Source organism: Calliphora vicina, chromosome 3 (assembly GCF_958450345.1).
Source record: "Calliphora vicina chromosome 3, idCalVici1.1, whole genome shotgun sequence".
Classification (NCBI taxonomy): Eukaryota; Metazoa; Arthropoda; class Insecta; order Diptera; family Calliphoridae; genus Calliphora; species Calliphora vicina.
In genome coordinates, this window is record NC_088782.1 from 29,962,877 (window position 1) to 29,976,410 (window position 13,534).

A 13,534-nucleotide genomic window follows, 5' to 3' on the forward strand; every position below is an offset into this window, starting at 1 on the left:
CAATAAAATTACCTTGAAAAATTTACCCAATGCCTTGTAGTCTAAACCATCTGAACAGTTAAATACCACACATTTTTTAGCAACCGATTTGGCTAAATCTTTGGTTGTTTCCGTTTTTCCAGTGCCAGCAGGGCCTTCCGGTGCTCCACCCAAACATAGTTTCAAAGCGCCCATTAGTGTCCTAAACTTAAACAAGGAATAAACACATGAATATTAATAAAATATAAAAAGTCAGAAAAATCAACATAAATATTTAAATATTTTGTTAATGTAGATTTTGTTGTACAATAAACAAAAATAACTGTCAATGATGTCCTGTTTATTACGAAAAAGATTTTTTTGTTTTGTGTTTTTCACCCAAAAAAAATCAGTTTTTGTTTCACCCATATCCTGTCAGCCTTGAGGATATTTAAATATTGTCAGGCTATAATTTATGTTTATAGTTATAAGATTCAACAAAAACAAAAAATATGGAGGAAACTGTATTATCAGAACATTGAGATCTATTTTTTAAATGTCAACTTTCCAACAAATGAAATTTGCTTACGATAAATATTTACATATTTGTTGAAGGTCATTTTTTTTAGCAATGAAGAGTTTACCTGTAACATCGATCAGTGAGTGGTGTTACGACCAACCTTGGTGTATTACCCAAATATTCCATGCCATATTTGACGTCAGTAACAACCATACTGACACAAACCCATTCCTCGCGTTCTACAAGGTAATCAATTTTTAGGTTTTTTATTAGAATAACTGTTAGTTAAATACTACATACTTTCAGTGACTTTCCAGTAGTAACGCAATTGAGACATCCAATCAAAGTCTAGCAAAGTAGACACTTTATTTTCCACCAAATAATTCACTACATCACGATCTTTGGGTTTGGGAATATTAAATATTTATTTTAATTTAAATATTATATTTTAAATTCTTACCATGTACATCTAACACTATTAGCGCCTCTATGGTTATTCTGGTATTGCTGCTTAAATCTGTGCGCACTAAATTAACCAAGTCAGAAATTTGTTGTGTTGACTTGGTTAGATATTGTGACAAAGTATTGTTCTCTATAGCTTCCTCCACCTGGGTAGAATAATAAGATTTTAAAGATAGTTTTTAAGGAGATTAATAATTTTAATTTTACCTCATAAGTCCAGGCCATGCAGGATATTCCAAGCACTACTTGTCCCGGCCATGATACCACCCATTGTATACGTTCAATCATGAAATAATCCTCCCAAGCAAATTTCATTTGTTCTTTGACACTGTCCAACATTGTGGCCTCTACTTCCTTAAGCCATAGTTCGACTAAGCCCTAAAAGTATTGTTTATTTAAAAAAAAATATTGCTAAAGTATAAAAAAGAACAAAAGGTGCTAGAGATTAGCTATATAAGTTTAGTTACACTTGGGTCCATAATCTAGTCCCTCATGATAAACGAAATGGATTACACTTCGGTTCCCTAATAAACATCATTGCATGTTTGTGCTGGTTTCGATAACAAAACAACCCAATGAATGAATAAACCCGTTTGTTGAATAACTAACCCCATATATTGGGTTTATGACATGAAAATGCGGATTTTTTAACATTTTTAGCTTTTGTTTTGAAACATTTGTACAATATAAATTTTGTTCAAAGTATTGGCCATTGTTAGCTAAAACCTTTTCCAACATATGGACTTCGAGCCAAAAGAACTGCTCATTTTTATAGATGAAGAACGAATCAAGTCAATATTGGATAATCTGTTCCAAAGTGAAGCGTATTCCTTAGAGCCTTTCTGCAGCGATTGAAACAAATAGTAGTCGGACGGGCCACTTTCTGGACTATAAAGTGTGAGAGCCAACCACTTCATTCTCAATACTTTTTAAAAGGTATTGCATCATGTGACCGAGCGTTGTCATGTCCCACCGTTTTTCGGACAATGCTCCCATCAAACGAATCAGTTGCATTCGGTACAGGTTCCTTTTGATGGTGTGTAACACGCAATAGATAGAACCCTGTGGCTCCCATCAAATACAGAGAATTACCTTAGCGCCATGCATATTTGGCTTTGGTGTCGATTCGGCCGGGCTTCACATACTATCTGTACCGCTTCGAGTTATTGTAATGAATCCATCTTTCATCGCAAGTAATGACTGGGTGCAAAAATGCTTTTCTTTTATAGCGTTCCAGCATCATCTTCTTTCAAGATCTCTCGGCTTCAATTCGTATGGTACTAAATTTCCCTACTTCCTAATGAATCCTGATGCTAGCGAACGATTAGAAATGGCTGATTAAGTAACTCCAAATGATTTTGAAAGCTCTTGTTGAGTTTGACAACAATCTTCATGGAGTAATGCCTCAAATTCTTGGTCTTCAAACTTCTATATCAATATCACCATTTCTTAACCGCACAAACCATCTCCCGCATATTGAAACCGGTAGAACACATTCACCATAAGCATTGGTGAGCACTCGGTTTGCTTCAGCGGCACTTTTTTCAAATTAAAGAAGTAAAGCAAAACTTCCACCTTATGATTGGTTGGTACAAAATTCGACATTTTCGAAGAAAAGAATTTTGTTTATATAATGTTGAATAACTAGGAGAGAATAAATGACTGATATGTACCCTTCAAAGTTATTAAAAACAGAAACCGCATTAAAAAGACCGCCATCTATTGTAATTTATGCAACCATCGTCATTGTGACAACTTCTGCATAAATCATTAAAAAGAGAATTGATATCCTGGCATTCAAATAGATATCCTTGTAAGCAGAGCTAGGAGAATCCGTTGCTGATCTCTTGAAATAGCTGACAACCTACAGCAGTCATATAAGGTCATATTCTCTCAGTCTTAAGAATGCTAAATCTTTGTCATATATGAATATCATCCCAAGATATATCTGTCAGTTCGTGTTTAAATGAGAGAGCAGAGGAAAGGCAGATTGGTCTGTTCTACTGACTTCTCCTCGATATCATCTTGACAGAAATCATTAAAATGAGTTTCAATATCCTCGAATCAAACGGTGCCCTGTCAGCACAGCTACCAGAACCCATTGAAAATCTCTTAAATGACCTACAGCAGTCTCATAGCTCCGATATCGAGTATGTAATCAGAATATATTGTCTGGTCTGAGCTGACTAACAAAGTTCCCAATGTATAGAGGACTTACAGCATGAATGCGGAACACCAACTAATTAGTAAATTTGATACCAGAGAGAATGAATTGTTTTTAGGGACGTTTTTCATACTCCTAATGTTCTTAGACATGCTGCAATAGGGATAGAAATTATATTCGAATATAAAGAAATTCAGTCTAATTCATCGTTGAAAAAGTATAATATTTCTATTTGAAAACGTAAGTAGTTTAAAGAGTTAGAAGTAAAACTTTAGAAGTAAAATATTCTGGTAATATCAAAACAAAACTCCTCTTCTGCATAAAGAAAACAGATTCTTTGTGATGACAAAATAGCTAATGTCTGAAAAACAGTTTTGGCTATGATAACCGAATTTGTAGCTACTTAATCTAGTCATTCAATCTTAATGATTGGACCATTTTTAGGCTGACAACTTTCAGTTGTGGTGACAAAAATTCGGATATTTCAATCGTAATTCTTTTTTCTCAACTGTCTTTCTTCTGCTAAATCCGAAAAAATTTTTGAATATAATCAAATTATTGAAGAAGAATTACGATTGAAATATCCCAATTTTTGTCACCACAACTGAAATTTTTTCAGTCTCAAAAGGAACATTCGGTCATTAAGATTTAATGACTCCGATTAGCTACAAAAGTCGGTTATCGCAGCAAAAACAGTTTTTCAGTTCAAACATGATGCCTTGGATTTCAAGATGAAAACTATGATCTCTTTTCCCAAATCGATATTGAACATTTCCAAACCTAAGTTAATAATATTTACAAATAATTATTATTTAATATTGCCTATTCCAGATTTTTGAAATAACATTTAATTCGAACCCCATTTATTCCCAAATTATAAAACAAATTATTCAAGCCTTTATTATAATACTCACATTGGCCAACTGCGGATTAATTTTCCTAACAAGTGGCACCTTTTCGCCCTCATCCGATATCATTTGGGTTATTTCCATACTGTCATCAAAAGTCAACATTGAAATCTGCCAAAAAAAAAAAACATAAAATTACAAATATTGCTTCCATTAACTTCTCAATACTTACACCCTCAAAACATTTCTTCAGATGTGGCTGCACCCTCAAAGGATCCTTGGTCTCTGATAAAATCTCCAGTAACTCATCGTTCGACAAGAAAAAGAAACGAGCAAAAAACAAACGTTTCTGTTCCAAATATGTATTTAAACCCTTTTGCACGGTTTCCAAGTCTGCCACGGCCTTCTTGAATATTTCCAACATGTCGGGATACTCAGTGGCAGCCATAACATGCAAATCGCTAACAGTGTTACGCATAATGCGACGCCAAATTTTATCCACAGCCTTAAAGTTGCGACCCTCCAAAGGCATTTGTCGCATAATATCTTCCGACGAGAAGATGGGTTCCAAATACATCCAAGTTATCTGCACCGAAGTCCAAGTATCTATGATATTTTGTATGAGTGTCAAACGATTTTCCCAATCGTCTGCCTTTGAGCCCAAAGCCGCTATAAAGGGTGATCGTTTCATGGCTTGTGTACGCATGATATGATCATCTAAAAGTGTTTGTATATCATCCAAAGCAGCCAGTATATGTGTATCGGAGTCACGGTATTGCAAAACATCAAAACACACATCTTTCCAGTCTGTTTTCATGCCATCCAATAGCTGATTTAAATCATATTCTTTGCCAGCTGCTATTGAAATTTCTTCCAATTGTGGCAGTATGGACATAATGCCACAATCAATCATATCCTTAAGGGAGGGATACAAATCAGGATTGCAATCTTTGCCCAAAAATGTCGATATCATATCCCAGTGGCGTTGTTCTAGGCCTTGACGGCATATGGCATCTAATACCGGCAAATAAACACGAAATTTCTCAATTTTTACTCGTACTTGTTCCGCTGCCCGTTTAGCCGTGGGATTATTAGCCAACTGACGTGAGAGTTTGTATACAATCTAATACAAAAGAAGTAAGAAATATGATTGAAATAAAAAACAAAGCATGACAAAGGAAAAATAGAGTTTTAAGCAAAACCAAGAAGATTTTCATAAAGTGGAAGTTTTGTATGAGAATTATTGTGCAATATTTCAATGATGTTTAGGTATAGAAGTAGTATTATTAAGTACATGTGTACTTGCACCACATACGTTAATAATTTTTTATAAATTGTCAAAGAGTGTGATGAAAATTTTTCTTATTAAAATTGTATTTGGATTATTGACAATAATATTGTTTTATACTTCCTTAAGATGTAAAGTTTTACATCATCCTTAAAAAGTTAATTAATCTCTGCCAATATCCAATAATACTAATATATTTATGGTTTTATCAATCTCAACTCTTTATTTTCACATTTACCCTGTCTTATAATAGCTCTGTCGGGAAAATTCCTAGTTTTCTTTTCTTTTCTTTTATTTTTTCTAATTTTATAGAGCAGTTTTACGTTTGTTTTCTCCTGACTTGTTCGTTCATGTTGTTATTTTCATCAATTGCTTCCTACTTACCCGGTGCATATTCTCGACTTCCTCTGCTATGGCATCCGCATTTAAACATTGGAATCTTTGGTACATCCTGCAAAAATACATCAAGTATAAAATGGCATCAGTATCAACATTGACTAGAAGTACAGGAATCAAATAACAACAAACACAGACACACAAAAACGAAAAGAAAAACAACATTTACATTATCACCCTCGATACGGTGGAATGAAAGTAAGAAAATGTATGGAAACAAATAAATAGAGAAGTGTGCACTTATCTATTGTGCTGCAAAGAATGGGCAAAACTTTATCATCAGGTTATCCAATCTTGATCACGCAAGAACGGCTTGATGCAATGTATGAAAAAATGTTAAAATTTTTGAAACAGGAAAAGGTTTGTGGAGCTTCTGAAGATTAAGTATAAGCTTTTTATATAAGCGTTTGTTATTGGTGAAAACCTTAAGACTTGTAGATTAATATTTAAGTGAAATTAAATCTAATATATAAAAATCTCGTGTCACAATGTTAGTGTTTGAACTCCTCCGAAACGGCTCAACCGATTTTTATGAAATTTTGTATGTATGTTTGGTAGGTATGAGAATAGGTCGTAAAGTATATTTCATACCGCTAGGTCATTAGGGTGACCCTATCCAGAATTTATTTTTACCATTTTTTGGCCAAAAGCTTTCTTTTCGCATTTTATTTATTTGGCATTAAAAAATACCTATAACCCCAAATTTTCATCAACCGACCCTCACCCACCCGTTTTTTAGCCGAGTATTTTGTATGAGCAATATCCAAATATCAATATTTAACTATTTTTATGAAACTAGGACATTAGGATGTCCCTATCCACCCATTGTATTTCTCTTCATTTGGCATCAAAAATACCTATAATGCCAACTTCTCTTAGAATACATTCGCTATTTTTTATTTAACAACCAAAATATTCAGTAGAAATAATTTGTATGGCAGAACAACGTTTGCCGGATCAGCTAGTAATTTTATAATTTTTTTGGGCGTCATTTACCTTAAAAACTAAAAAAATTAAAATTATTCATTGTAAAATTTGTATGGTTGAAGATATCATAACAAAATTTAGAACTAATATAGATCTAAATGTTCTTAAGTCAACGGCATTAGCATTGTTGTCATTCTACGTTTTAAATGCAGAAATTCCCAAGACGGGCAAAATGTGTTCCAAAAACTAGTTTTTATATAAAAGTGCGCACTTTGACGTTATTTGCAGTGTTATATTAAAAACAAGTAATAAAGTATGGTCGGACCATATAATACCCTACACTAAGTAAAAGTGCAAAAACATTTTTCTTTTAAAATTTCAATAATTTATATTTTTGAGTGATTTTCGAAAGTGGGGTTATATTGGAGCTATGACCATTATGGACCGATCACCATGAAATTAGGTCATGTGATTTGTGTCTATATGAAAGTTAACTATGTTGAAATTTGTGTGAATACCAATATTTTTAAGCGATTTACGCACGTTAAAGTGATTTTCGGAAACGGGTCTTCTATGGGAGCTATGACTAATTATGGACCGATCGTAACAAAATTTGGTGACATGAATTTTGTATATATGAAACTTATTTGGAGCGGAATTTGTGGAGATACATATATAAATTAAACATTTATGACCGATAAAGTCCAATTTCGGAAGGACATTTGTATGGGGGCTAGGTGAAATAACGGCCGGATTTCAGCCATTTGCAATAGGCTTGGTCCGTGGGCCGAAAGAATTATACCACTTTGCGAACAACGCACAGTGGTATGAGAATAAAAAAAGATGGAAATAAATCTGTAACTTCTAAAGCCTTACGCCGATTTGAATGAAATTTCACATGCGCAAAGAGGAAGTGTAGTCGAGTTTATGTTTTGAATTTGGACCTCATAAGCCCACCAGGAGCGGGACCAGTGGTTCCCAAAGTACCACTATCAATTATCTCTTATAGCTTCGGAGATATTCGCATTTGAATATTTAATTTTCAACATTTTTACCCACCCTACTCCAGTTTTTTGGTGACTGCGGTTCCAAATATTCCCCGATTGGATCCATTTTTCTTTTATAGGATTAACAATAGATCTATATATTAAATAAAGAAAGAAGTGTTTAAAAATCATGGCTGACTCCAAAGTTATATTCATTTGAATTTAGAAAAATTAAAAAAGGCGATTTTTCGCAATTTTTTTGGGAAAAAAGTACTTGGGTCTCATTTTGTAAAACGAAACTTTTGGAAACGTAAGCAATTTGTATGAAGAATACTGGGATAAGGGTTTGAAACTTGAATATTTTCCATACAAAATTTTGTTAACGTTTGTCGTTTCGTTTTATAAAATGGGGTCCCTTTTATTCTTTTTAAGTTATCTAAAAAATTTCTAAAAGGATGTATAATGAATTTGTACTTTTTGAAAAGCTAACGCCAAATATTGTAAATGAAAAAAACATTTATAATTTTTGATACCGACGGGAGCAGGTCCATTCAAAAATGCCTATTTTTTATGTAAAATTCAACTTTAGGGCAAAAATTCTCAAATCGCATATTCGATATCAAAATATAGTAACCTATTTTTTTCTCATACCACTGTGCAACGTTTACATGGACAGACGGACGGACGGATATCGTTTAATCGACTCAGAAGGTGATTACAAGTCCATCGGGCGTTACAAACATCTGCACAAACGCATTATACCCTCACCACTATGGTGGTGTACTGTATAAAAATAAATTGATATATAAAAGAAAACCTCTACACACTGAATTAGCAAATTTCGAATTAATTATTTTCACACAAAAAAAAAAATTAATGAAATTTGAGTCAATTCAAATGAATTTGGTAAAAATTGATTGCAATTCAATTTTCCAATTCAAATGAATTGTAATTCGTTTCCAAATCAAATGAATTTGTAGAATGAATTGCAATACGTTTCTAATTCAAATGAATTTGTCAACGTGAATTGCAATTCGTTTGCAATTCATTTGAATTGAATTGATTTTGAATTAATTCAAATGAATTAGAAAAAATAATTAGCAATTCATTTCCAACTCATTTTAATTGAATTGATTTTGTAAGTAAATCTACAGTAAGCATACGACAGTGATACTTATTTTTTATACATTACTCCCTTGATATACTGGAATTGTTAGGTAGCGACTCAGAAAAAACTATTTCTTAAGCCGTTTCAATTCAAATATATATCACACATTGAACTGGTTTCAATTATTTTATAATTGAATCAAGTATTCATGTGCTCAAAAACAAAATTTTCTGATATTTTCTATTGAATTTTGAGTTTTGAATTTGATAATTTTTACAATAGAATATAAAATTTTCGTTATTGGTTGAAATTTAAATACAAAAATTATTGAATAGATAATTTTCATAATTGAAAACACATTTTTGTTATTTTTTGTGTTTTCAAATACGAAAATTATCTATTCAATAATTTTTGTATTTAAAGTTCAACAAATATAATTGTATATTCAATTGTCAAAATTATCAAATTCAAAACTCAAAATTCAAAAGAAAATATCTGAAAATTTTGTTTTTGAGCACATGAATACTTGATTCAATTATGAAATAATTAAAACCAGTTCAATATGTGATAAATGTTTGAATTGAAATATAATTTTTTCTGTGGGCAGAATAGGAATTGAATTATTAGGTATCGTCGAAAATCATATCAGAATTGGAAAGTTTTGTTTATTTGCTAAAACAAACTTAAATTTTTATTTTTATCAAATAGAGCGAAAATATTATAATAAAATAATCTCATATTTGTATATTGTGGAAACTTTCTTTGTTTTTAAATTTTTCAATCGAATTTTAAAGATTAAACAAGCATCATGTTTTCTTTAATCAGGCGCGGAACCAGGACAAGGGTTTTCAATTTCATTTTAGTAGGAGAAATATCAATTTTTCACTCCCCCTAGATCTGCTTTTGAAATTGATTGATTCAAACTCATTTTTGTTCTAATTCATTTGAATGAACTCAAAATCAATTCAACTCAAATGAATTGGAAACGAATTGCAATTCACTTTAACAAATTCATTTGAATTGGAAACAAATTGCAATTCATTTTACAGATTCATTTGAATTGAAAACGAATTCCAACTATTTCAATTGCTTTCAACTGATTCAAATTGCATTCAATTCTATTTTGTTGTGAAAAGAATTAAATCAAAATTTAGCTACTTCATAACAAATTAAAATCAAAAAATCAAGATTGCTTTACCGTATTTACAAATTTGCTAAATATCGTCAGTGAAAAATTAGGAGTCCCTGTAAGTTATTTTAAAAAAGCGAAAAAAAATTGTCTTCCCATATTTTCTGAAAACAAATTTTAACAATTTTTTTTTGGTGGACTCATTGCTATATCATTACCATATATAGTTAAGCGGTATCACCAAGTCTGAATTAGCTGTTGGAAAAAAATCGATGACACCTTTTTATATCCTTCACCTTCGTGAGAATGGTATATATAAGTTTGTCAATCCGTTTGTAATTTCCACAATATAATTTTCCGACCCTATAAAGTATATATATTCTGGATCCTTATAGATAGCGGAGTCGATTAAGCCATGTCCGTCTGTCTGTTTGTTGCAATCAACTTTCCGAAGCTCGTAGATATATTGCATACACGATATCTCCGAAATTCTTCCGGCTCGGTTGGTATTTCAAATCTAGAAAATCGGTCCACAAATGGCAAATATAAGGAAAAAACCGGGACAACCTCGATTTTCTACCCATTTTTGACCTACGTATATTTGGATTACTAAGTCATTAATATAGACAATATAGATATCTAATGATAGATATTTCAAAGACCTTTGCAACAAAAAAAAAAATTTTTAAATTTAAAAAAAAAAAATTTCCAAAAAATTTAAAGAACAACTTTAGAAAAAAATATAAATTTTGTTTACCTAAAAATATTTAAAATTTTTATTTTGAAGAATAATTTGATGAAGGGTATATAAGATTCGGCACAGCCGAATATAGCTCTCTTACTTGTTTTGTATAGGGATTTACTTACAACCCGTTGTTTCATTTGTTGCACAATGTTATCAAAAGTTTTTTTGATCAAGAAATATGAGTTAGTTTATTGAAAGAATACAACTAATGATGACAATGATTTTGGTCTCGCTTTTTATTTTTTACCCACTGTGCCTCAGCCATTGCACTGCAAGTTATTTTTGCAAAAGCAATGAAAATAAGATAGAAACAAAAAATCATACAGAAATGCATTTAACAAACCAGAATTGAAAAAATAAGAAACTGCAAAGGACCAACAACAACAACAAAATGAAGAAATGTTGTAAATCATGCTCAAATTTGCCGCTAGCCCAACATGTTTGCTCGTATTGCTTTTTCAGTTGTAAAGAGGTCAATTGTATCAGCAGGATGACTAAGTATGATTCTGGATTCTGGCTTTAACATTTTAACATCATGTTGCAGCAAAAAACTATTCAGAAAAAAAGGCTGTTTTGTCACACCACTTGATTTTCTGCAATTTAACTATGCCACTCACTGTATCTTTGTATAAATGTGTAGGTGAATTAGATACATACATCTATACTTTTCCATACCGAGATAAAAACGACTAGATTGCATTTATAGCTAAACATTCGAATACGTTTATGTGTATTTTTTTGTCTCTACTTAGTTTTTATTTAGTTTCTTAAACTTAAAACAAGATGAAGAAGATTTTTAAATCAGATAGATGGGCTTTCTTGTATGTATATTTGTTTTTTACTCTTTTACTTTTACGATTGTTGAGTTTTCATCTTCAATCATCATTCTGTTGGAGATGAATAGGCAAACCGTTAGTTTTTAGTAGTTTTCAGTATAAATTTCCATTTTAGATAAAATATTCTTTAGAGCCCATAAGTAGGAATAAATAAATAAAAGAAAACACATAAAAGGTTAATGTCTTCTCAAGATGCTAATAAATTTTCTCTTCGTATTCATTACTGGTTGATTTTTATGCGAACTTTATTTTATTAAAGGGTTTAGTTTTCCATGCCATGTCTGAATTGACAAGATAGTTAATGTTTTAATTGTGATATGAAACTTTAACGTTCTTTAATACAGTTTTGTAACAAAAAATTTAAGTATTTATAGACTGAGCTCAATCTTCAAAAATAAATTTACTGGTTTAGATACTAAATCAGCAGAAGTGCAGAGCTGTAAATGCATCCTTCTTTTTTGATTTTAATTCGTTACGAATTAGTTAAATTTTGGATTAATTCTTTTCACAACAATAAAGAATTGAACGAAATTTGAATCAATTCAAACAAATGAATTTGTAAAAATGAGTTGCAATTCTTTTTTAGTTCAAATGAATCTTTAAAATGAATTACAATTCATTTCCAATTCAAATGAATTTGATAAAGTGAATTGCAATTCGTTTGAATTGATTTCGAATTCATTCAAATGATCTAGCACAATGAATTGCAATTCAAATGATTGAAGTCAAATTCAAGAGCAGATCTAGGGAATGAAAAATGAAAATTTCTTCTACCAGAATGAAAATATTCCGACACAGCACAGTGGGGGATCGAAAAAAATTGGAAATAAATCTGTAACTTCTAAACGAATTTCCCGATTTTAATAAAATTTCCCACGGCTATAGAGTAGGTAAGTTTTAGTTTTGAATTTAAGCTTATAACACCAAGTGGGGTCCGAGCAACAATGCCCCAAATTGGGGCACCTCGGGTATATCAAAAATTAAAAATGATGCCAAATTTTTGTTAGCGGAAAAGTAAAGATATACGTATTTATATCAACGTGTAGGAAATTATGTCCTCTTTTCAAAAATGTACAAAATTTTTAAGAATTAAAAAAATTATAAAAGACTTTTTTCAAAAATATGAGAATAAAAAATTATAGCTGATTTTTTTTGGAAAATTTTAATTTATAAAATGCAATAACAGTTTTTTTTTATGAATCGTTTTTAATGAAATTTTACACTTATATCCGATCCAAAACCAAAAGTCAAAAAGATATTTGTGAATTGTTAATGACAATCCCACAATTCCCAAAAAACTTTCCAAAAATCCCAAAATTGTGATTTTTTAGATTTTTTGATTTATTGACGGGACCAAGCTCGGAGCTATGAAATCCTTTTGCACAATATTGAAGAACATATTGGGACATACAAAACAGATCTTAATTTTATGAAATCAGCTACGCGATTTGAGAAAATGTAGTCTAAAGTTAAAATTTATATAAAAAATAGGTCTAATTCGGAAGGCTTTGGACCACGCAATAATACGAATTTTGTTATTATTTTGCTTTTATAATATTTCCCGAAGTGTTGTCTTTCAGAAAAATATAAATACACTATTTATCTTTTTCTTATTTTCTGTATAATTTAAAATTAATTATTAAAAACGAAACTTTGTTATTTTTTTTAAGTTTGAATGCACATAACTTTTGACTCAATAGAGGTTTGAAAATTTTAAAAAAATAAATTTTCCACAATATACAAATATGAGATTATTTAAACAAAAAATTATAAAAATTTTCCCATTTTTATAGGATTTTCGCCGATATATATTAATTCAATTCCTATTCTGCTACTACCTTACAATTCCAGTATAGCCATGTCTGTCTATCCGTCTGTATGTTAAAATCAACTTTCCGTAGCCCGGAAATAACCTACATACATGATTCATACATCAATATATCGAGAATTCTTCCGGCTCGGTTGCTATTTAAGACAAAAATAGACAAAATTGGCCCACAAATAGCTTAGATATAAGGAAAAAGCCGGAACAACTTGGATTTTTGGCCATTTTTGATCTATATAAGGATTACTAAGTCATTAATATAGACAATATGGATATCTAATGATAGATATTTCAAAGTCCATTGCAACGATGTATATAAGGCTATAGTAAGTTGGACCCACA

General features: G+C 31.2%; 1 protein-coding gene across 1 annotated transcript in view; it reads right to left on the reverse strand.

Moving 5' to 3' along the window:
- Positions 1 to 13,534, reverse strand: part of Dnah3 (dynein heavy chain 3, axonemal) — a 219,818-nt gene that overhangs the window by 136,164 nt on the left and 70,120 nt on the right. Inside the window, exons 22-29 of the mRNA XM_065504697.1 lie at positions 5,625 to 5,691; positions 4,185 to 5,075; positions 4,019 to 4,123; positions 1,148 to 1,318; positions 939 to 1,086; positions 779 to 877; positions 603 to 717; positions 13 to 181 (exon numbers count right to left, since the gene is read on the reverse strand). Of these exons, the coding sequence (XP_065360769.1) occupies positions 13 to 181; positions 603 to 717; positions 779 to 877; positions 939 to 1,086; positions 1,148 to 1,318; positions 4,019 to 4,123; positions 4,185 to 5,075; positions 5,625 to 5,691 (1,765 nt within the window). The remainder of the gene's footprint in view (positions 1 to 12; positions 182 to 602; positions 718 to 778; positions 878 to 938; positions 1,087 to 1,147; positions 1,319 to 4,018; positions 4,124 to 4,184; positions 5,076 to 5,624; positions 5,692 to 13,534) is intronic.